The 25,813-nt window shown below is 45.2% G+C and overlaps 1 protein-coding gene across 1 annotated transcript; it reads left to right on the forward strand.

Annotated features, from left to right (window-relative positions):
• The first annotated feature begins 257 nt into the window (after positions 1 to 257).
• On the forward strand, positions 258 to 6,942 carry sdhaf3 (succinate dehydrogenase complex assembly factor 3). The gene is made up of 4 exons (XM_048992695.1): positions 258 to 391; positions 532 to 610; positions 705 to 913; positions 5,683 to 6,942. The coding sequence occupies exons 3-4, from the start codon at positions 737 to 739 to the stop codon at positions 5,881 to 5,883; spliced, it is 378 nt and encodes a 125-aa protein (XP_048848652.1). The 5' UTR covers positions 258 to 391; positions 532 to 610; positions 705 to 736; the 3' UTR covers positions 5,884 to 6,942.
• The last annotated feature ends 18,871 nt before the right edge of the window (positions 6,943 to 25,813 follow it).

A 25,813-nucleotide genomic window follows, 5' to 3' on the forward strand; every position in this document is an offset into this window, starting at 1 on the left:
GCCAGCAAAATAATTTACAGACGCTTCAAAGCAACTGCAATTTGCAATAAGCGGTTTACAGTCTATGGTCAAAAGCCAAATTAATTATATATCAGTGCGAAGATCAACAAATCGTATTTTAAGCATCAGCATTATAAGTATAGCTTGCTTCATTGCTAAATAACGCGTTTTTCCGTGTCACCATTATTGGCTAAGACTTGTGTGTCACTGAACTTTGAATTCTATGGAGCTGGATGTACAGCGCATGGTGTGTAATAATGGAGGTTACAGGGAGCAGCGCAGATGTGATACTCTTATCTGCTGCTAGGGGGCAGTATGACTTCACCCAGACATAGAGCCAAAATATCTATGGTGCTCGATGGACTGCGAAGTGTCCCGGGTTAAGGGAAGGGTAAGTTCGGTGACTTATTTTACTGTTTAAGCTTGATCGTTCAGTCCTGTCAATTAGAAAGCTTTAAACTTCCGTTTAAGTATGTTTTTGTCGTATTTACTGCTATTTATATAGCTTATATGCTTACATGTTTTCCCTAGCGGTGTCTGTGCAGTGATATTTCGGCAGTGCAAACTACTTCCACCGTCCCCCTGCCTGAACCAGGTGGCAGCACACTAGGTGAGCTAAGAGTTCTTTATTATGAAGAATGCGATGAAATGTCGAAGTGTAGCTCCTTGTCAGCATGCCGGTTCCCTCCAATGGCACTTTGCAGGGCGGATCGCCGCACGCGTGTGAAGTGTCCTGATGGCAGGTCCGAGCCACGTTTTAAAGGTCCGATCCTTATACAAGCGGATACTCCTGCTGCACCGCTTCATGCCCTTGGACCTGCGGGCTCTCGGGGACCAGTACGTAAAGGACGAGTTTAGGAGGCACAAAGCGGCGACGCCGCAGGAGGTCACATGCTTTATGCGGGAGTGGGAGGTAAGCCTGACCGGTTACCGTATTCATACTAATCTACCGGCGTCCAGTAACGCTAAAGGCTGTTTTTAAACCTATCGACATAGAAGACATGCAATATAAACAAAATTACAGTCGACACGTGGCAGAACAAATTATATAAAAACGGTTATATACCTAAATAAATAGATATACTTTATTGATCTGAATGAGAAGTTCTTTTTGTTAAAAACAAATTCATAAGGTAAATTTCTTCACTATTTGATCTTAATTGGTAATATCCAAAGGGTGGATGACAGCAGTGGAAGTATGAGCCCAAAGCAGCATGTTATGAATTCCAAAGAGAACAGATAAGCGTTTACAGACTTTCAGGTGCAAGTGGTTACAACCCCCCCTCCCCCCTCAAAATTGTTTCACGTATCCAGGGGAATTGTCTCAAAAATCAATGATGGTCTTTGCCAAATATGGACAAACTGCTAAGAGGAACAGTGGCCCAAGTCTAAGCCTTCCAGCAAGAATAGGTGTCGCTTACAGTGACATGCACAGACAAACCGGGTGAAATGATTGAATGATTGGGGGGGGGCACTTTCATTCATTTACCCCCAGCCCCCAACCCTGCATGTTCGCTGAACTTCACATAAATACAGCTTTAATAATTGCCATAGAAGCTCTGACCCGCGCTCCACAAAAACACATTAAAAAAGATGTGATTTCTGGCAAAGCTGCCATTCAGAATCCGCTTGTATTCAAGGCTAATGGACAAAGAGAGAAACCTGGAAGGTAATATGGTCTCTGAGTCACCGTCACACTGTTATTCATCCAGAGGCGATTTGCGATCGGAAAGATGAGACATGCCTACACCCACAGTTTCCGCTGGTACGGCTCCATTGGGAGACACTGGGAATGATGACCACTCTCTGCAGCCAAGGAATTTGCGGCCATTTACAGGACCCTACAAAGCACCTGCTGCTCCCTCGTGATCTTCCCGTGCTACAAGATAAGGCCCCAACAGCCTGTTAAACAAGAGTGGTTTCATGAAGACCAAGATGAGGTCCAAACACCTTACCTGGGCTTGCCAGGCACTAGCTCTGAACATCAATGAGCCTTTTTGGGGAGTAGCAGAGCCCTGAAATAGATTCCCACCCCCTCAGAGACGGAGTATCCCCAGCTATACACGGTTTAGGACTCGCATAACAGCACTTCAGAAAAGGACTGAAGCAAAAGACTGGTTAGGCTGCATATTATTAAGTCCTCGATATTAATATATTCTTAGGTGTTTCTCTTATTTTATCCATCCCATTTACGCTTCCGCTCAGAGCTGGAGGGGGATTAAAAATGGGCCCTGGACTCGTGCCCAGACAGGCCCACCACACATACATACCCATGCATAATTTTGCCAGTCAAGAGGGGAGGTCCCCTTCGATGAGTTTTGCTGGCCCACAACCCCTTTGTCCGATGTGCCAGATGGCCTGTCCAGGCCTGCATCTAAGTATCATCGATAAGAAATTAGGAAACGGATGTATTCTTGTTTTTGGTCACTTGGTGGCAGTATTTAGAGGATTAATGTTTTATGACGCTGTTCTTCCAGATGAACGAACAAAAAGGTTTTTCTTTGTAGTGATACGTTAAATACTGAGCGACACAAGATGTCCTCATAATTTTGAGTGAAAATGCTCGTTTATTTTCATATAACTTGAAAACATTTCAACAATACATTTGTTATACTGCGAAAATGGTGCTGAACTAGTTACACATAAAAATCGTACATGCTGCAGTTGCATAGGCCCCGCAAGTCACGTTTAAAATCACTTGTGTTTGACTGCACGTCGTGGTGTCCCAGTGAGGTTTTAATATATCCTCCGGTCACCAAATCTCATTTAACCACCAAAACGCTCCGATAAACTGTGTGAATAGTGGTCACACACAGACAGCCCATAATAAGATGCCTCATATTAATATAAACCCTGGAAGGGCACCGTAGGGCACTTTAGAGAGATACATAATTCATTGGATCTCTAATTGGAGCTGGACCAAGTGTTTCTTGTCAATAAGCACTTGGAAATTAAATCCTAGTACAAGCAGCTGAAAATTCTAAATCCCCGCAAATGGCTCCATGCAAAACCATGTAAGACACCAAGAATGAAACCTAACCTTGTTCTGAGAGCAAGCAGCTGCGCGATGCGTTCCACAGCATAACGCGGGCGTTCCTGGATTGGTGTGTGGAGAGATTATTAACACAGGCATGTGTGTGTGTGTGTGGTGGGGAGTTTCTCCCCATGTTCCAGTAGGTTGAAAACATGCAGTAAGTTGAAATGGAGTCTCGAAATCATCCACAGTAAGAGCGTGCGTAGCCAGCAGTGCGTAGACATCCCACGCAAGCGCACCCTGCAGTGTGAAAACATCCCACGCAAGCGCACCCTGCAGTGTGCAAACATCCCACGCAAGCGCACCCTGCAGTGTGCAAACATCCCACGCAAGCGCACCCTGCAGTGTGCAAACATCCCACGCAAGCACACCCTGCAGTGTGCAACATCTCATACCCCGGGATCCCCCCAGCCCCGTGCCTGCCGGGGTATGCCCCGGGATCCCCACAACCTGTACCTGGGAATCACTTAGGATAATGTGTTTACCTGTGGCTGACTGATGAACTATATCACTGGAAATTGTTCATCATTAGAAACCATGAAAAATGCTGCCTTTCCACCTGAAGCCAAATGATCTAATGAGAGAGCGGCTCATTAGGTCTCTCTTCCATGCGGTTAAATCCTCTCGCTGTGGCACCTCACATATTCAGAAGTCTGTGTTGAGAAGCCATCAGTTATTTTTCCATAACTTGCCGTTTTCAGGGACCCAGATTCAAATGGGTGCAGTAACATTAAATTGCTAAGGTAAATCTACCTCTTCATTGAGTTATTAAATGGTTTCATTTTGATAAGACAGGGATGGTGTTATACTGTGATATTTAATAAATATATGTAAAGGCAATGACGCACTGAATTCTCAATGCTGACATCAAATCAAATATTCCTCAGGAGCAGGTACACAAACAGCCCGGATATTCATACAGAACTTCCACGTTTTACACGCAGGGAGGTGGTGAATTACTCCATGTTGAATTTTCATTGGCCCCCGAGTTGCAGGAGGACAACATAACCAGGAAGAGGCAAACAGATCTGCCCCTAAATATGATTACAAGCTTCAAATGCTCACTCTAATCCAGTTACACCTGGGTGGGTGGATTGCAGGGAGGGAGGGAAATCCTCTCTTCTTAATAAAATCAGCTGTATGGAAATGAAACCGCTTTTTGCTGAAATGCCCCGGGGGGCAGGTCTGCGTGCGCAGCGTGGTGATGTGGCTGGAAGCTTGTGGACCTTCAGCATAATGGCTTTGCGCTTCCAGTCCCCATGGGGCTCCTAGATCATAGATTCCTTCTGGAGAGCATCTGTGAGGGAGACCCAAACGTGGACTCCTGCCAGTCATCGAATCCACAGCTTCCTCGCTGTAGCCTCCTTAGCCGCACAGTGAAACCTTTCATCAGATCGAGTTTCACTCATTTCCCCGCTGACTGTGATCCTTACGTTACATCAACAAGCAACAGCGTTTCTGAGCAGTTTTTAGAATTAGAATTTTTTATAATTAGAATTTGGTGATCATTGTTGACGCACCACAGCACAACAATGAAATGTTCCTTGCTCAGGATACCTCAGTGGTGCCTTGCTGGTCGCGGATTCGAACCTGCAATCTTTCAGTTACAGTTTATTAAATTCAGTTGAACTACACACACATAACATTTGCACCACTTCTTAAATGTACCCTCGGCTTGTACGGTAGCACCCTACCGTTGACGTAAGTTGCAGAAATGCATAAACCCCCAGCAACGACGTTTAGACCTAATGAGATTACGGATCCACAAAATGCCTGTCACTGGCAGTTTGTGGCATCTGAAATGGAATTGGTTCTGAGTACACTGTGAATGAATGAATCCCCAGCTTTCCATATGAATACAAATTAAACTCCACCAAACCACTCAACGGAGTAGCCCAACTGGATGGGGTCTAGAGGGTGCGCCCAATTCAAGAAACCTGAAATCGGAAAACACACAACTGCAGCGATGACTGCAGTGTGTCCTGACTTGCCAGTGCAAAGTGCTTCCCACTGTGGGGGGGACAGTATCTGCTAAATAAGTAATCAGTAAGACAATTAGTCTCCCAGTCATACAGTAATTCATAGAATGTTTTTTTTTTTAAGAGATGCAGCAGGGAAAACGGTGAATTCGGTATTGCTCTGGAGTAAGGTTCAGTTCTCTACATTTGTATCATTATACAGAATGAACCCCAGCCCCCCCCAAGCACACACAGAGCCGGGCTGTTTGTAATTGTCCTCTGAGCTGAAGCTGCAATGCCTGCTGGGAAAAAAAGTGGGTCAGGTTGGGGTCGCCACCTCCATTATCTGCTATTAAGGCTCCCGGCTCTGCGACAGTGGGTCCGAGCTCCCAGTGATCCGGCCAATTCCACCACACTCTGCTAAAAGCTTGAGTCGGCTTGCAGTTTCGCGTTGTTCTTAAATTAAATTCGTCTTGACATGTGGTGGTTTCACCGGTTTCCAATTGTGGGGGCGATGTTGTGCTATTAGCTTATGAACAGGAGCGGTCAATATACCGTGACAATCCCACCGTTCCATACTTCTGATAGTTGTCCCCATCATTGGGGTGGTTTGCTGTGGCCTGGACAGGTGACGTGACCGGCGTTTTCCTTATGCCTCCCTCCTTCCTCTCTGCCTCTTTGTCCGCACAGAACTACAAGGACGGCCTGCAGTCTCAGGTCCTGGGATCAGCCAGGACGGGCCAAACCGTCAGCAAGTACGGGGCGGACCTGTCAGCGGAGCAGCTCTCGCAGCTTCAGGACGAGCAGATCGGACAGCTCTACGAACTTATGCTGGAGTCCACTAAGTCCAATCGGCAGTTCAGCTTCCAGGAGGACAGTTTGAAGAAGTAGGGGGGTGGGGTCGGGGGGGGAGTGGGAGGGGTCGGTCTCCATGATTCATTTCCATGGTTACCGCTCATCCTCAGAGACACGCCCAGCCGAGAAGCTGCTGTGGAGCCATACTCTCAAAAGCAGGCAATTAAGCTGCTGTAATCATATTAAAGGCTGTACGCTGAGGAACGGCGGCGTCTTCGCGGTATTGGCCAGTTTCTTTCGGGGGGGGGGGGGGGGGCAGAGACACAAAGGTCAATTCGTACAGTAAAGTGTCCTTGTGAGGGTAAGAAGAAGCAACTTTTCTCATATGGCTCCACATGTTGCATGACCAGCCTGGGGGGGGGAGAGATTCTCGTACCCAGACGTCACCGTGTCTCGGCTGAAGGGACTGGGAATAACACCCAAGATGGGGGACGAATTCTTGTCATGTTTTTATTGTTACTCTTAATTTGCATATGTTTTAATGTTTAATGTGTGTTTTTTCCCCTAAGAAAATTATGCACATTATGCAGATAAATAGCTTTAGGCATTTTTTCTTTACCAAGACATTTGCACAGTATACACACACACACACACACACACACACACACACACACACACACACACACACACACACACACAGCTAGCCGTCTTACTCTTGAGTTGCAACAGATTAATCTCAGTTAGATCGTTGGTCCAATTTCATTGTCCTAATCTATGGCGATTATAGGAAACAGAGAGTTGGTGGTGCTGGTGGTGGTGGTGGGGGATCCTGAACTGCACTCTCCTTTCAATGCTTTAACACAGCAAGAGGAAAATATATTCGATGCACAAATCCCTTCGAAGCTGCACCACCGTGTGCCTCTCTGTCAGCAGGCACCTGAACACGGTGCTGGAAATGAGATCCACGGGATCGATATGACCCCGGCATTATCGGGGGGGGGGGTGGAGTTCGCGTCCCCTGGCCCCATATCAGCTCTGACAGGTGAGAGGATACCCCCCTTCATGGGGATTGTAAGATGAGATCCTAATCTCTCTGGAGCCCAGTTGAAAAGAGAAAGTTGTGTGTAAAAAATAAAAACTACAACCTTTCGATCATTCGTCTGTGCTGCAGGAATTTACTTGGTATAAAAAAAACCATCTCTGTCAGTTGAGGAGCAGCTGTCTGGGACATACTTCTATCAACTGCGGAAGCGTAACAAATATTATGAAGGCCTTTGATCATAATTAGAAGCTGCTATATGACAGGTAATGAGAGAGGATCGTGAGTTCGGGGTCCAGTAATGAGCAGCATGTTGCGAATGTATCACGCAGGAGGACATTCTGAGGTTGGCGTGGAGGTCGATTCTAAGGCAGACCTGCCCTCCCTTGCTAACGACAGCCTGCAACGTCGGCTGCTGACAGTGTTGTTCAGGAAACGGATAGAAGGGCTTTATTCAATTCAGTCCAATAACTGCCCCGTGAGGGAGCTGGAGTACGTCGCGCCATTCCCCCGTCCCGGGGGTCGCCGCATTGGCACGGCCTGCTGGTTTACTTTAGCAGATTGAGCTGAATTTCCTCAGATGTAGAAGGATAAACGAAAGCACACGGTGAGCCCACACAACACGCTCTTCAGGCGGCTTCTAAGCTCCCAAAGTCAGCTACAGCTGCGATTCATGTGGCACCAGACGTCGTCCGGGAGGATGCCGCTGCTTACGCGGACCTGACATGGCGCGTCGACGCCGACGGACTGATGTATTGGGCACAGTAAGTGCCACTGTGTGACATTTCATGTATCCGTATAGTTTGGTTTCAGTAACGGTATTTATAAGCCCACTGATGGATTTCAGAGACAGGCAGCCGGCAGCATTTGGTCAGCTAATGGATGTCAGTCATCATTTCACCGTCTGCCCAGAATAAGTATATTTTCAAGAGTTTTGTCACGCAGATCCGGCACGATATTAAAAATCTCAGATGAGAACCAAGGTCCTGGAAATCCCTTTGTCCCTGTCCCCCCCGGCACAAATACAGAGCCATTTAACGACAAACACAAATTTCCCCTAAGACTCAATATTATTCGTGTCTAGCTCCGTATTTTTTCACATTTTTTGATATAGTGAAACTTCAGTGCTTCTGTACTGCGTGGAGGGCACTTTGTCATTATACAAACCGAACAAGTCGGCTACCCCCAACTCCATGTGCACTTGTTCATTTGGAAAGAGATCACCAGGTTTGTAGAAACATCTCCGATTCCTTGGGGTCAGTTTGTTTAAGGCTTCAGGTCAAGATCAACGTCAGGGTCTCAGGTGCGGTCTCCCCTTGCGACGTACCAGAGGTGCGGTCTCCCCTTGCGACGTACCAGAGGTGCGGTCTCCCCTTGCGACGTACCAGAGGTGCGGTCTCCCCTTGCGACGTACCAGAGGTGCGGTCTCCCCTTGCGACATACCAGAGGTGCGGTCTCCCCTTATGACATACCAGGAGAGCGGACCAGTATTTAAAAATGTGAGTATTCATGGAACAAAACCCACCTTAACATCTCGTGCTCATGGTCTTTGTCAGCCTGCGCCAATAACAAGCTACTCTCAGGCATACGTGTAAATGCCTCCCCATCCCCAGAAGGCAAGACAAAAGGTTGCGTTTGAAGAGTGTTAAGCCAACGCACATTTGGGGATGACTCACTCAATCTCCCAGCTAGCTGAAGAAGCTCTATCAAGTTTGAGAGCTTTCAATGTTGAACATGATGCTACATGAGCACAGCCCTTTGCCCACAAGCGGACGTGCTTTACAATACTTCTCAGGATTTGTCCAATTAAATAGTTGTGGATGACTTGACTTTGCTACCCGAGTTGGTTGTTTTTTGCTATTAATAATGCCGTAAATAATATAAACGCTAATAACCCATATACTAACATAACATTTCCTGAAGAGTTATTTTAAAATTCTGATGTAGGATGTTCGAGTTTGAGCTCAGTTCAGGGCTGAAAAGTCCAGTCATCTCCAGAAATGTTTGATGTTGGTTGCATGACGACACATGAAACATACTGTCTTCAACCCAACGCTCACAAGAGAGACCATCATGAGGGCTTAAACTAAGCTTAAGTTAAGAGATATATGGAGAGGAGGCTGCATTTTGACCGACCTCAGAACCTCCATCCTAGAAGAAATGATCAAACCATAAATCCTCAGCCATAAAGGTGGAACACAAGTTTTTTGCATTTGATGTCTAGAACCCTAAACAAATCATCTGACCATCTCCCCCATTTCCATTCACGGGGACTCCAACTTTACACAAACCAGTTTAACGTGATGGTTTTTGCAACGCAGATCCTCACAAACTACTAGACAGCCTTGGTTTGAAATTTTGCAAATCATATGCTGAAAAAATGATATGGAAGGAGATGCATTATTATGATAAATAAACTTCCCGTCCAAAGAAAGAAACCTGACGACACTAACAAATAATAATAATAACAATAATAATAAATGAGAATAATACCTGACTGTGGAGACTGCAGTACTGAATACAAGGTGAGTTTTAAACTGGATAAGAGGCTTAACAGATTGTTGATGCCTCAATTCGGAAACAATTCAGACCAAAGTACCAAATTCAGTTTTTATCAGTGATTTTCGGTTCAGAATCTGAGTTCATCAACACCACTTCCAACATCTTGTGCCTTCTTATACCTCCTAATTTCCAAAAAAAAAAATATATATATATACAGATGTTTTCTAGTAATAATACCAGATAGCTCACTTTGAAAAGCCCTGTGAATTCAGACTGACTTCATACTGATGTTCTTCCCTGTTCATTATAAATCATGAAGTACTTTTGGAAACTTGTTCATGAAAACTTGCTTGACAAAAGAATGTTCTGACATGTATCAAAATCCTAATATGTAGAACATATTCACTGAATGTCGTGTTATTAACCTCTAGTTGGCATTGTTCAGCAGATGGATGCTGGCAACAAACACCTGTGATTTGTCAGGAAATCCATTGTTCGTGGGTGGATGTGAAAGTTTTCAGACTATGGGTGACAGGAATGAGGTGGAAAGAATCTGAAAACACCTTTCATAATCGTAAACATGCAGTGTCCATTTGCACAAAGACATATTCCATGGATTTCAGAAATTGCAACAGAAAAAGAAAGTCTCCTTTACTCATCTTTGAAAGTGGGAATGTTTTGCTTTAAATGGCGGCAGCCCTGTGAATCAGATTTCAGTTCCAGATACACGTGTCTCCTGTCCCTGTTCTGTCTGTCTTCTCCCAAGCTCTCATCTGAACCAGGTGCAGTCAAGCCATTGACAGTGATGGCTGCACTGCCACCCACATTCATCTCGATCCATCTCTCGGTGCCTCAGCATCTTTTCTTCCACCCTTCTGATCTTCCACACATGCTATCCAACCAAGACCCACTTTTTTTTCCACACCCGTCCCTCCAGTGTCTCTCTCTTAGCCAGTGTTCTTCTGCAACTTTATTTTTGGCATTGTCACGCTTTGCCTTTGGGTGATAAGGGAGACACTGTGGGCGTCGTGTGATGTATCGTGATCTCAGTTGCTGCCAGAGTATCAAAAGTTATAACGCCAGTAATGCACTGTGAGAGGGCAGCTCAGGAGAACTAAAATAGTCCGAAGTCGTCTAGATGTCTGGGAGGCTTAGCTGGTCAGGAGACTCAGGTGAGGAAAGGTCCCCGGAGGTGGAGCCCTTTGGTGCATTGAATCATTTAACACTGATAATAACGACTAAGCTGAGGGCAAAGAAGAAACTGGTGGGACTGCAGCCCCAGGTGTAGGCACTGCATCCTCACGCCAACACATTAAATAGTAAATTGATTAATGGGAAGGTGTCCGGAATGGCAAAGCGGCAGCAGCCACTGCCATGGAGAATGCTGCATTTCAAGGGTGAGATGTCTGTTGATACAAACTCTTGTAATTGGCTTCCATTATTGGACCATCTTGGTTTTCATGAAAAAAATTGAATGCTGTATTAAGAGCCAATTATTTTTGTCTCTAGAGGAACAAGTTCTCGATTGATTGGAGATGGGTCTGGGCTGCTACTGAATCCTATTTTGAGCTGAAAGAGTTGGGAGAGGAGAGCAGTACCTACAGGAGATTATTTCCGGAGTTGGCGTGATGTGACTTGTAATGGACTGATTCAAGCCTTAATCTCTGACACTATCATGTAGCTCTATTGATGCTATTGGCTTGTCATTGGGAGTGAGCGAAGTGAGAATAATCATCTATTCTTTGGCTATTCTTGTTTTTCCTTGTCAACATTTATTGTGACACAGGTAAGGAGGAGGGGCTGTCAGACACTCTCCTGAAGTCTTTCATCACATAGTTCATACAAGCCCACACCTGTCTGAAGTTACATGGCCTGCAGATTTGTTACATCTCTCCTAGTACATCATGTTTCTAGATGGTCCAGGGTTTCTTCCACAAAGCAGGTGGAGAAAGACCACTAGTGTGTCAGAATCAGAAATATGGAACGTTCTGCCTGGATCTCCGCGCTCTCTCTTCAGCGATCAGTGCAAACTGCTCCCTTCCCCCCCCCCCCCCCCCCCCCCCCCAATACCCTCTGCAGAGGCTCACTCTGCTGTCTGATTACTTTGTTTAAAATTTTCCTGGAAGGTGATGTAGAGGCGCACAGCAGTCGGTCTAAGCTACAGACAGTACGCCATTCGGTCTAAGCTACAGACAGTACGCCATTCGGTCTAAGCTACAGACAGTACGCCATTCGGTCTAAGCTACAGACAGTACCCCATTCGGTCTAAGCTACAGACAGTACGCCATTCGGTCTAAGCTACAGACAGTACGCCATTGACCAAATGTAGCTTACAGAGTGTTCAGCGTCGTCGGACTGTGTCAATTCATTAATGAAATCGCCAGAGCAACTTGGAGGTTGACATGGACACGATGTTGAAATAACCCAGAGAAGGTTCCTTTTCCATTGAGTGAACCCGGCTGATTGCGCACAGTCATACTACAAAGATTCCATTTCATTCTCATAATAACCAGCTGAGATGTGGCCTGCGAAACAGCGTAATGTGGTGCATTTCTGCACATGCAGGCACTCAATCAGTGATGCAATACCCGGCATCGCCGTGACCCCGTAGGCCGGAGGGAAAATTTAAGCAGTTCCCATCTCTGTCCACTAATGTCACTGCTGTGCACAGCTGGTGGCCCAGCAATAACCAGGGTTACCTGGGCAACCAAATGCTCGAAATGTCACCAGCCTTTTTAAAAAGTGATTTATAACCTTAAGTGCTACCAGTGTTTTCAATTACTTAAGCAGGAACCATAAAAAACCTTGACTAGAAAACTATTTGATATTACTATATGTGGTACTCTCTAAATGCGCGCACACACACACACACACACACACACACACATAAGAATTCACAACAGGCACCCTCGAAGTAAATTTTACCATTCCCATGTTAGCTTCTTGCGAACAGTCTTTGAATCCAGTTACCTCATTTGGCATCGTTGATTTTTAAAGCCCAACGTTTGACCACAGGAGACCTCAAAGTGTTCTAATTGGTATCTACAGCTATGGATTCAGAAACACTCAAAGCAAGACACTGAACTTCTCATATCTCAAAACGGCAACAAAAAACATGACAACTAGCCATAGCGACGTGGACGTAGTCAGCTGCTATCAGTACCCATCATGTTACTGTGTCAATAAAGTAAATCAAACTCATCTTTCACAAAAGGTTAGACGGGAAGCAATTCTATCAAAATGCAAAGGAGTTTTGCATTTAATTTCAAAAAGTAATTTTACCGCTGGGCTATTCTCACGCGATTATTAGCTGTCATGCATTCCACCTAAAGAAAAATGCAGTCAAACTATTGGTAAGATTATGGAATTTCTACTAAGGACCCAGAGAGCGTCATCAAATAGCAATTGACCAATTTTTCCATTTAAGACATTCTAAACAAGCGCCCTGTCACCCACGACATTCTCTTGCACGGCACGTTACTGACAACAGCAGGAGCATCTCGATGTGCTTCCGAGTTTGCAGCCTTTCAACTGCTCTTTAAATAATGGTGTCAGTGCTGGGAGAAGCTGACTTAATTACTGACTGAGTGAATTGCTTTTGTTCAAAATGTGTGCAAGTGCTCAGCTGGCAGAAAACACAGCCATGAAAACCGCTACTGCTCTAATACCAGGATTAGATGCTGCCGGACTGCAGGAATCTGCCTAAAATACCCAGTTTCCATCCTAGTGGAAAGACAGAAATAATTACTGTGTCTCTTCCACATTTTTAAGAACAGCAACAATTTTCCCATCAGGCTTCAGAGCCACAAAACGGTCCACGTTCCATTGTGTCATTAGTACCCAGTGTCATGGTCCTACTCATGCAAGTGATTTGGGCGTCTGACTAACTTACTGTTCTGCTTTGAGGTCAAACACACTCCTCTTTGGAGTTTATCCATATTATTTATGATCTGGGTGCTTTGACACTAGTCTGACGCACAAGAATCCTATAAGTCAGGGCTCTTCAGACCTGGATCCCAGTTCCAACTCCAGGCCTTGTCTTCTGTTCTCCCAGGTACTTAGTTTAATAATTACTGGTTCTAATTTGCCGCACACGCAGAAAAAAAAGGTACAAATTTGTACCTTCGCTTGTCACTGGGGCTGTACCTATGTAACTGTACCTGTAAGGTACAGAAATGGACTCCGAGGAACATCCCAAAGGTACAAACAGCATTAATGTACCATCAATAGAACAGAAGTGTTCTTCAGAATCCATTTCTGTACCTTAAAAGGTACAAATACCTACAGCTAAGGGTACAATGGGCAGACCCTAGAGGGTACAGCCCTAGTGACAAGCAAAGGTGCCGATGTTTTTTCCTGAGAGTGAATAGAGGCTTGACACCTGGCTGACAGGTAAAATCCGCAGGGCCTCCACCTTCAGCACCGCGACTTAAACATTGTAGCCCTGATGTAAGCTTATCAAATGGTATGTGGAGACCAAGCAGAGGCCACCAAGAGCAGAAGGTACAAAGCAACCAGCATGACATTCAACCCGAACTGGCCATTTCACTGTAAATAGAACCACACAATAAAGGCATAATGGGGTTTTATTTAAGTATGGAATTGGAGACTGGTTTAAACTGGTGGGGATGGGATTCGGTGTAATCAGCACACATCACAGTCCTGTCATCATCCATTTGGGTGGCTGTACATGTGAAAATACGCAGGAACCTTTCGGCCAATCAAACTATAAAAAAATCCATTAAAAAGCCAAGCAGGATAATGCCTGCTGGGGAGAGCAGAGCGCGTCTGAAGGCTGAACAGATTCCCACAAGCTGCCAGTAGTTAAAAAGGATAATAATGCAACATTCATAGTAACAAAGGCGTTCTTACTTTAGGCAGCACGTTCATGAGCTCTTAGGTGTCAGATCCCCCTTCCTCTTCGTCATTAAAAGCAAACAGAGAAACTATTTATCATACCCATAGATAAGGCCAAGCGCTCCTTCCTAGCTAATCTCACGGCATTATTTTGATATATATATATATATATATTTAAATAGGGTAGAATATTCTGCTAAAATTACAAAATGAAAAGGGTCAGGAGTTTCAGTAATGAAATGTAGCCTTTGAATAATTCAAGCATTCGGCTGTTTTTCTGGCTTAAGGACCTGAAGGAATGGCATGTGATCCGACGCCTGATCGTCCAATGGCACGTGATCCGACGCCTGATCGTCCAATGGCACGTGCTCTGACGCCTGATCGTCCAATGGCACGTGCTCTGACGCCTGATCGTCCAATGGCACGTGCTCTGACGCCTGATCGTCCAATGGCACGTGCTCTGACGCCTGATCGTCCAATGGCACGTGCTCTGACGCCTGATCGTCCAATGGCACGTGCTCTGACGCCTGATCGTCCAATGGCACGTGCTCTGACGCCTGATCGTCCAATGGCACGTGCTCTGACGCCTGATCGTCTCCTTCAGTAAACATTTTCCAGGAGAGGAGCGGAGCTAAATGCCATTCATGGTTCACTACATCTCAAACTACTGTCTCAAACTGAGAACCTCTGGCGTCGTGTAGTAGATGGTGTTTAGCCCATACATGCACCCACCCCCCCCTTTTCTGTACCTGCTTGTCCTATTCAGGGTTGCTGGGGCCTGGATCCTAGCCTGGAAGTTATGGGTACAAGGGAAGGAACAACCCAGTATGGGGTGCCAACCCATCAAAGGGCAAGCAGGCGCACACACACACACACACACACACTTCGGAGCTATGAATGATTTGATAACTCCAATTAACCTCAGAACGTTTTTGGTTTCGATAACATGGGCAGAACATGCAAACTCCACACACATGGAGCTATGGCGGAGACTCGAACCCGGGTCCCAGAGGTGTGATGCGATACTGATAACCACTGTGCTGCCCCCCGTCACCAAACTGCATCCCAAATTCCCAAACTCACTAGTTCATGGTATTAAATCCCAATTTTAAACCTTATTGCAGACCGTACCAAATTTTAAACTACAATGTATATGGCAACTGGTAATTCTGAGGGAATGTAATCTTATAACAAATTGATCATTCAAAAACAGGGTTGGAGCTTCTTATAATTCTTGTTATTAATGACAAATCCAGGAGGTGTTGCCTTCAACACTGACAAGTGAGTTACCACAATACGTACTTCATGGGGTAACTTAGGACCAGAAACCATCATACCAGCACCCATATACATGATGCATTCAACATTTACACTGTCTGACTGTCCGTTCGTACATGCTGCGAGTGAAGGGTTCTGCAAATCTCAGCTATGCCTGAACTGGAAGTTACGCCATGTACCTATTAGCGCCGCGCAGGATTCCCTACCTGCGCCTGTTCGGCATCTCGTAGCCGCTCAGGGACCTTCCTTTCAGCAGAAGCACAATGGATCTCATCAGTGTGCTTTTCCGTTTTTGACCTCGGAGCAGCGAAATCCCGCAGTTTGAAACGCTTTCCTTTTATCTGCAAAGTGCGGAGCAAAGTCACTGAATGCAAATCACCGCTGCAGAGTATTATTCAAACAGTGAATGAGTCTTTGAATACAACAGCCTGTGAAAATTACAGATACACACAAAGATAAAAACTAAGTATACACAATTAACCAAACTTTATGATATGGGTTTTTTCTCCATCTTAAAACACCCTGAAGCAAAGTGAGACTTTTAGAATGCATCGGCCAAAGAGTAGCGCGGGATCAAATTCGGGTTCACGGTCTCTGGACAATTCAGTTCCCCAGCTCAGAGATTTACTCATTCTACAAACGATATGGACCTTTTTCTGTAAGCACTTCACGCCTGAAGGTTTTAGCCAGTGGGATTTTCCGTTTTATCTCACTTTTTTAAAAGATGTAATTTGGGGTGTTTGTAATAACACAGGCTTTTCTTAAGACTGAAGCTTAACCATTGTATACCAAGTGATTTTAGTGCACAGAAAAAGTGCATCATCACAAAAACACGTAATTTTCTTTGAAAAATCTTGGCTACTGAAAAACGCGTCTTAATTCTTAACGTATTGGCATGTTTTCAAAGACGGGCTAGATTTTTCAGTAAATCAGGGTTACCGGGTTTGGTCAGCTGGCTAGCGCGAGATTTTCAATCCGAGTCAAGTCTGCACACATATTTACATGTATGGAAGAGTTTTATTACCTTGAAAATAGTCAGTAGGGTTTGCAAACTTCACCAACGCTTTCGATGTGGCTAATTTAAAGTTTATAATCGAATAATATAGATTTGCCGTAAGATTTCTTGCGTGAGTGTTACCCCAGGTGCGTGCATGGAATTGGCACCATTAAACCCTAAATTAAAAGGTTTCTTTTTTTGTTATTCCAAATCACTTAAATACTTAAAAATAAACAATGACCCCAAAAAGGGTCTTCGGTAGCTATCACACGACGAAACATAATACCAGCACAATAGTTTGATGCCTGTTTTAAAATCCGGGTCTGAATTATCAAGTATAGATAGAGTTTATGACTGGAGCACTAAGCTATTGGATCATTTGACACACATCAGTGAAATCATGCAGCAGAGCTCCGCTACCTTCAGGTTCCCCTGTTTATTTTAGGGTTACCACGTAATACATTTCAGGAAAGACACTTTGAGCTACTTCGGGTTTTACAAATAACTTAAAACTAAAAGGCTCCAGTGTTCGGCTTAATAGCTAATTAGCTCTTGCTGTGTTTTGACTCGTTTGTTCCCATAATTGAAAAACGCAACCATCCGTTTCACATTAACATTAGTGGATGCTTTTAGGAGACTGACCAATCAGCACACAGCAAGAACTCGGTGCTTAAGTGAAATACAGGTCTTTTTGATTGAGATGGTAGCCTATACATCCTGTCCTATAGTTTAGTGTCTTTCCTCACATGGATTATCTGTTCACCCAACTTCCTTTCAGTTAGAAGTTAACATGCCGAGTGTCTCTTACTACTCTTATACTCTTGCTAGTTAATATAATTTTCTACAGAGTTGGGTACATGCAATTCTACCATTGCAGGTGATAGCTATCTAATTAACTACCCAATTACATTATTCAGTAAGTATCCCAGGACACACCTGGAAGCAATGGTTGGTATACTTAAATATCCAGGGTCATCTAGAACAGTACATGGATTCTAATCCCGTTCTCTGGGACTCGTGGCAGCCAACGTTTTTGCTCCCTCGTTGTAGACTGTCTGGCATGGAGGTGGGAGGGAGCAAAAACGTGAACCGTCTGCGGGTCCCCGAGGACCGGGTTGGGAAACACTGCTAGAGATACCTGGTATACTAAAAACAATGATCTTGTTCAGGGCCAGCCCTAGATGTTCAGGCGCCTTAGACCTAGCGTAAATGACTAATGTCACGGAATGCAACCAGAGGTATTTATTTTAATTTGTATTTCAATTTAATTTCAATATTAATTTGTTTTTCTTATTCGCCCCCTAATCGAACGGTTCCCTAGGCGAAAGCTGGTGTTGCCGATGGGGCGGGTCGGCCCTGATTTCATAGTGTGTGGAGAGTAGAGCTGAACTCGAACCTGCGACCATGCAGGTGCCGGCCAACAGCGCCACCTACTGATCCACCATTTTAATGACGAATATGTTATTGTATTTCTTATGAGTGTGTTATAATATGAAAAATGGTCATTGTGGCTATGCATTAAAACTAGCGTTCAATGGTCGTTTAATGCTAAACATTTTGCTGAACGGACTTAGGTTTTCGGACAGGATAAATAAAAAATTTTGCAACTTAAACCAGTAAAAATCTAAACGCCTTACTCGTGTGTATATTCGGTACACTTTTTAAAGTCTAATTTTCCAAGCATTGCTACAGGACGGTGTTTAAGCCTCGTTAAGCAAATGTGTTCAAAACAGCAGCATCACGCTTCGTGCCCGTAATGTGCAGCTGCAGACTAGGTTGTGTCAAAATAATGTGCGAACATCAGAGAAGGTTAACTGGGCGGTTATGCTTCATAAACAGTTCTGATAAAGTGAACACGTCCGTCTTTGATGATAAGAAGGAACCAGGAAGGCTTCACATAAAAAGAGTATAGGCTGTTGCTATTCGACTAACGAACGCGTAGTAGCCTATTAATTAAATACTCACCCTGTGGCGATCTCGTTCACTTTTTAGATATTGTGGATTTGATGATGCAAGCAAAGTCCTTCTCTAATTTTGACTTAAACTGCCCTGGGCTTGTTTTTATAGGCCTACACGCGTTTTCCCGTAGTCGTACACTTTCGCCGTAATATTTCAGTCTTCTCGATCAGCACTCCACACCGCCCACAAACCGCAGAAGGGCTCTTGTTGTGTGTTGCGCCCTCAACAACATCAACACCCACCTTTCACTCATGACAGAATCACAAGTCCAGCTCCGGCCTCATCACAGCTGAATCCTATAGACGGACCATGACATGGGAAGATGGTGGCTGGTCGGTGTCTTTGGGGAGCTAAGGTACATGGGTAGGGCTGGACAAAGATAGTATTTCGGAAATAACTAAGTAATATCGTCTTTTGTTATGAAAAATAATCCACACATTCCTTTGGCTTTCACCTGTTCTCCAGTGTTCAGGTGTCATTCCAACAAGCCCACCCACATTTAGTTTTCATCTGAAAAGTCTGGTGAAGCCCAAACGTAGATATGTCACGTAATAAAAATGGAATAACTCAGACTTTTCTCACTAGGCGTACTGACAGTGAAAGGCCAGAGAAGACGTGAGCGAGTGGAGGCAAAGAATAGGACAAAACACACTATGCGCTGCACACGACACCTTCATTTCTCATCTCCACATGAGCCGCAGCTCCATCCGTGCGTCTGTTCGGCCACGATCTCCTGCACCGCCCCCTGCTGGCCGTCGGGTCATTTTGTGGTGGCAGACAGTCACCATGAGAGGGGGAATGATAGGCTTCTCATCTCACGCAGGGCCGATCGGACGGCTTCCCCGAAACACCACGCCCTTCGGCTCTGTAAATCCCAGCCTACCAGCAGAGACAAACCGGTAACATCGCCATTCTCCGCGCAGAATAATCGACCTGTCCGCAGAGCGATTAATCTGCTGCTGGTATTAATCAAAGACAGTGGCTCAAAGGGGCCACGACATGAGGCGAAGAAGCAGAAGAAAAGATGTAACAATCGGTTATAATTAACACATCTAGAGCGCTGTCTCTTTTCAAATAAGCCCATTATGCTTGCAGTGTGTAGGTTGTCGTATTAGTTAAGATAAAACAGAATGCATCATGCATTAAGTGTCAATTTAATTACTCGGCAGGCTTTCATAAACGGGATTTCTTTCTTTTTTAAAAGAAAACGGGCTAAGGGGATGGGACTGAAAATCCTAGACGTCGAATACTGGTTTTACCCGAGGGGTTTCTTTGCTGGCGTTTGTTCCGGCTGACCTTGAAAACAACCGGTTTGTCCTTGACAACAGTGCGATGCAGATTATTATGTAGGGCAGGATCAAAAGCTGGAGATACCGTTAAAGGGGTACGTTCGGGATAATGTTTAAAACTGTACCAGAAGTAAAATATTCTTCAATATATGTATATTCTACTTTATTCATTTAATAATCCCTCAAACAAAGCAAAGTGTTATTACTGAATCTTATATGTAATTACCAGAAATGTGGAAATGTTACAGTCAGGATTCAATCATTACTTATCAAGCTTGTTATGTAAGATATACTGCATTCAGCTAACAGTGTGTGTGGGTTCTGGGACCATTTGCAAGTCCATTTAGTTTTACATTTGAATGTAAAATTCCTCGGGTCGGTTCCAAGTTTCACTGCACCTGAGTCATACAGACAGATTAATGCTGCCGACCGGGTCTGAATTAACCCAGGTCATCTGGCTCTTTGACATAAAGTCATGAAGTCTTTGTGTACCTTGTGCTGCGTGAGATTGACAGCATCACCATCGCTGTCTTGTATTTCCCTTGTCAGACTTTATTTAATGCTGGTATTTGTGTTGTCTTAGGACCTGGAGTTATAAGCAGAACCTGCCCTGTCACAGATCCGCAGACGTCTGAGCTGCTGTATCCTTGAGCAATGGGACAGGATGCCAATCTGTCAGAGGGCATAAAAAATATAACAGCAACTAGATATAAATTTTACTATCATAATTTGTTGTGACGCCAGGCCCAGAATTATCTTCAGTTTCTATCCCATGACGGTAAGATTCAAGGTCATAAAACCGCCCGAAATTCATTCCCGGTGGCTCCTGAGATTCGGTTGGGTAGATCCAAACCCCGGTACGTCACACATTTGGATCCATTACCCTCAGCAGACGGTCCCTCAAGGACGAGAAGCTCATGCACATTTATGAGTCTGCATGTCCTTCCTTAATCCATCATTCCCATTCGGGAAAGAGGACCATCGGTAAGAACAGCACAAGCTACACGGCGCGTAAAGGATGCTGAACCAAAAGCAAGCATGGCATTTGAAACATTGTTTGAAGCAGGTTATGGCGGCTTGATTGGTCATGGAAAGAAGATACACTTTGGCCTGTCCTAAGCAACAGGAAGGCCACTACGTCACAAAAATAGGTTTCCTGTCTTAGACATATCTCCTAATATTTTGTGAGGAATTATTTAAAATTCTCACTGAAGCCTCATATGTGTACAAAATACCTTACTTCAAGGTTTTGGACAAGTCCTGCTTTATCTCCTCTCAGAACACCTCAGGGCATCTTGACAGGAGATTAGAGAAGCATTTGGTTCTCAGCTGCAGCGTCTCTGTACCATCAACCACCACGCATCGGAGATGTTCCTCACATGACCTCCTGATATCCGAGATCGAGCTTCTATATCCTTTATATCACGCAGCGGCAAATTCAGTCGAACAGGGACGCTTTACTATGGTGAAAATAAGATCTCAACCCATGTCTGCCAAGAAGCAAAGAAGGTACGTTTAGGAACATTTGCCTTCAGGCTGTGGTGCTACTAAAAGAAAAAAGAATTTGCACCGGGGGCAATTAAAAGTATCTTGCTCCTGCACAATGACACTTGCGTGAGTCATTTGTTGACGGGCACACAGGAAGTACGGGGGGGGGGGGGGAGTGGCAACAGTGACAGGCGCACAAAGTACACCCCGCTTCAGCGAGGGACGTGGGAAACGGCAAGCAGGCCCCTTAAGATGAGTGCCGGCCTTTCGTGGGAGGAAAATCACAGGGGTAGGACATGGCGGGGAGGTACGGGGGGGTTATTGTTACCGTCACGGCAATCTGATGTTCGTGTGCGTGGCGCGTCGGTCGTCGGTCCCTAATTGGTGAAGGGAACCAGTTGGATATAGATAACTTTCCTGCAGCTGGGTGAAGCCTCTGATTCCATGAACTTGGAGTTGTGGAGCTTATAAAATATGCTTAGTAAGTTCAAAGAATTACGTAGCCGGCGTCATGGCGATGGAATGGGTGGGACTGTAGCCTCAGGCAATCTTAAGGTAAATGGAAGACGGATGGATGAACGGATGGATGGAATGCAATTTATACTGCTGTGTGCAGTGCATGTCTTGGCTCAGACCTGAGCAGATATATAGCCCACTGTATATAACTGATATTGGTTAGATTATTGACTATGAATGAGCACAGACTTGCTGAAAATGATTCATGGAGTGGAGAGCATAGTCACACCTAAAAAGGTACATTATCTCCATCTTAACAGAGGGATCCTGCGAATAAGAATGTACCACAGCACCGATTTCCATTAATCATTCTGGTGTCGTGACGACCACCATTTCAAACCCCATTTTGACAGCACAAATCAAAATTTGAAATGATATTCAAAAAGTGGGTAACTACTGTGTAAGTCCCTTAAATTTCTGAAACAAGCCTAAGTTCCGATATTTGCGAACATTCCGTTTTCCTCATAAATAGGAGGCCACTGAAATCGTAAGTCATGCATTAATGCATTAGAGCAGCAATTTGTCTTGCTGCCCCATTGTCTGAATGTAAATTACACCACATTTATGGTTGCATAAGGTGCCCTGTAGACACACACACACGCACACACACACACACACACACACACGCAGTGTCATTCTTATAGCAAGTTCTTCCCAGACATGTCGACTCTCCTGCCACCTGTCTCACAGACACACTCCCCCCAGTAACAACATTACCTTCCCAGCCCCCCAGCACCCCCACCCCTGTTCCATTTTCCACCTCCCTCCCTTTCTGGACTTTTTTAGGTGGGACTGTCCATTCACCTCCTCTGCTCGCAGGAACACGCGTTTGCATAAAGGTGTCAGAAGAGGGAGTCCTTGAAGAAGAGAAGACCACCTGCTTTCATCACCCAGGCACACAACATCCCAGAACATTCCACCACAAAACTCCCCCTGGCCCTCATCGACTTGGCATTCAAAAAAGAACACCTCAAAGGGGAGGGGGGGGCTTTGCCTGAGATCCCCTGGTCTATTCCTTGCAGAATGCTGCTACGCGACCAACTCTCGCTCGCTAATGAGGGATTTCTCGGGGCGTGCTGGGGCACGTGCTCTGGCTGTCCTGCTGCCTGGCCGGCGTCACATGATCAGCCGCAGATCAGCATCACAATGCCACATCACTTCCTCTAGGTCTCTAAGAGACATGGCCGCACTTCCTGTTCAAGGGCCACATTAAGGAACACAGGCAGATGGGGGCGAGACGGTCTTGTCCTGGAGGGTGGAGAGGTACCGCCAAGCATTCAAGCAAAGACTTTGGCCCGACATCAGAACGCTAATTGTGATGAAATTCCAAGGGGATTTTTCAGCAGTAATCCAATGTTTAGCAGCAGCACTCAGTGTCCGAGCTAAGTGACCCGCTGTAAAGGTGGTGCCCCCGCGGCACTGCCCTGCCCCCCTGGATTTGGGTCAAGTGGGTCCATAGTTTTCTGTAATTTTCCTGCCACCTGCTGTGTTTATTTACTGCCCCCCCACCTCCCCCGTTAAGCGCAGACCCAAAGAAAAGAGTGACAGTCCTGATAGCCAATGCCGCAGACAATACCTTTGCCCCCCACCTGCCTCCACTTAAAATTTTAAATCCGGGCCGCCTCTTCGAATTTCCCATGTCACATGGACCTGTCTTTGCTCCAAGCCGGTCATGCCTGTCAACACCTCGTGCTACAAGCATCTGAGAAGCAGCAGCAGTTCGCGGAGCCCCTGCCCCCCCCTCCTACCCCACATCGTTAATTGATATAACCTCACCTCACACGGCAGACTTGCCACCTTCCCCAGCTGGGGGGGGGGGGTGGGGGTGATATAAATGCTGTGAACTAGCTGCACGCAGTCGCTAGTCCAGCATCAATTTCTGGGCGGCAGTGGGTGGTCAGCAGGATGGAGGGATGGATGGAAGTATGAGTGGATGGATCAACTGAAGGGGAAGATCACGTGTTTTGATGATGTGATGCCAGGAATCCTAAGGACACACAGTGACCACAGCAGAATGTGTGATAGTGAGTCTCTCCCACTTTGCACAGCGATAAACGTCGCAGACGAGTGACCACCAGCATCACCAAACACCCTTGTTGCACTGGAAGCATTTTATAAACAAAAATCCATTTCAAGTTCCTCAGACTGTATAGATTCTGTTAGTTACTCAGTATGGCTGCTGGCGGGGTCTTAATTATGAGCAAGGGGGTGTCCGGATTCAGAGAAAAATAGTGCATCATCTTTGTTACAGGGAGAAGTAAAAAACAATTAGGATGTGAAGTATGAAGTAACAATGTTTATAATGAACTGCTGATGAAGGTTTGAGTCGCTTTGTTCCGAGCAAAGGACATCTTCTTCTGTTACATAAAAAATACATAAAAAAATACACATTGCTTGAAGTGATTATTGATCAACAATAAAACAGTGTTCGAGTTTAAAGGACCAACTAATTATGGATTCTTTTAGCGAGGAACAGTTTGTGTACCAGGGTGTGGAAGATGATGTTATTTAAAGATTCACTTAGAGCAGTGGTGGGATTTACATCCTCAACCCTGGGATGATTACAAGTAAAGCTGTGTTCTTCTGATAAAAGCTTTTCTGGTTTTTTTTGTGATGGCAGTGTTCTGAAAGAAGGCATCTTAATACAGGAAAACTGACCCCTCTAAGATATGCTTAGAATGGGACTTTAATAGAGGCCTGACGAGGTAATAACAGCTTCTGCTATTGAAAGTATTTGAAAACTAATTCAGTAGATGCTCATTGAACAAGGTCAAATATCGTGACTATGTCCAGAAAGGGCAAGATGCACTCACGTAAATAAACAGACATTTGTTATCATTAGTTGACTGTCCTTGAATACAGCATTTGGAACAGTTACCAGCCAATCAAGAGCACCGAACACCTGGAACAGGTGTGTTGGGAGCTGGGGGAGCAAGAATGTGGACCGTCTGGGGGGGGGGGGGGGGGGGGAGAGAAAGAGGACTGGGCTGGGAAATATTGACATGGAGTATGACAGTGTGTGTAAATTTGTTCTGCAAAGAACTGGCATCCCCTCAACACTCACGCCCCGTGGTACCTGGCAGGACTCCAACCAAGATAAGTGCTTAGAAGATGGGTGGGAAATGCTCTCAAGCAGACCACAGACCTGAAAATGAGAGAAAACTCCTGTGATTTTTCTCAGAATTGCAGTCAAAATTTTGACTCGCGTTTCCTGTCAGCATCTTTAAAAAAGGACAGGATTATCATCTTTACTTGGTCCTTGACAAATTTTGATCGAAGCCTTAAGTCTTGCTCATGTTCCACTTTGAATTTTCATGACTGCAGCTTTCAGTGTTTCAGTGTTCACAGAGCAACTCGGCACAGAATAAAGACATTTCCTGTGCAGGTTATCGGTCACCCGCACTTTGACCCATTGTCACATTGGCCTGCCTTCACATGGACGGCTGTCAATCGGCCCTGTCACCGAGCGCATCACGGCGGGCTAACAAGGAGTCGTCAATGGGAGCAGGTCTAGCGTGAAGGTCGAAGGCTCGGGTCGATTCCCCCAACGTCCCTCCCGCTACAGCACGGCTCACAAAGCAAACCCTTCAAAGGGATGGGACTAAGAGGCTGGCTTGGATGAAGGAGATCAGAGCTCTTCCCTATATCACAGCCGGTCGATTAAGACCCTCCTAAGATCGAGTCTCACAAAACCTTCCTCACGCAGCAAGGTCAGGAGGTCAGATAAATGACACGCGGCCTTAAAACAAGAACCTGAGGATGCATTTCAGGTTTATGTATGCCTGGTTTACATCTGAGGATGTCAAAGTCGGTACCCTAGTAAGAATTAAATCCATAAAACAGAGGATACATTAAATCAATTCTGATAATCTAGATCTAGAATCTAGCAGCATTACAACTCAAATCCTAGATTTCTCTGCTGTGTTTTGATGCACAATCCTTCAGATGAAGACACTAAAGTTATACACAAATGGGAATTTATTTTAGCTTGACATGCTCAACGTCGACAAAGGTCCAGTTTGTCCCATTCTTTATTTATGTACCCTGAGTACCTCGACAGGAATTAGCTAGGGAACAACAATGACCGTAGAAGCCTGGGCT

The sequence above is a fragment of the Brienomyrus brachyistius genome, chromosome 23 (assembly GCF_023856365.1).
Source record: "Brienomyrus brachyistius isolate T26 chromosome 23, BBRACH_0.4, whole genome shotgun sequence".
Classification (NCBI taxonomy): domain Eukaryota; kingdom Metazoa; phylum Chordata; class Actinopteri; order Osteoglossiformes; family Mormyridae; genus Brienomyrus; species Brienomyrus brachyistius.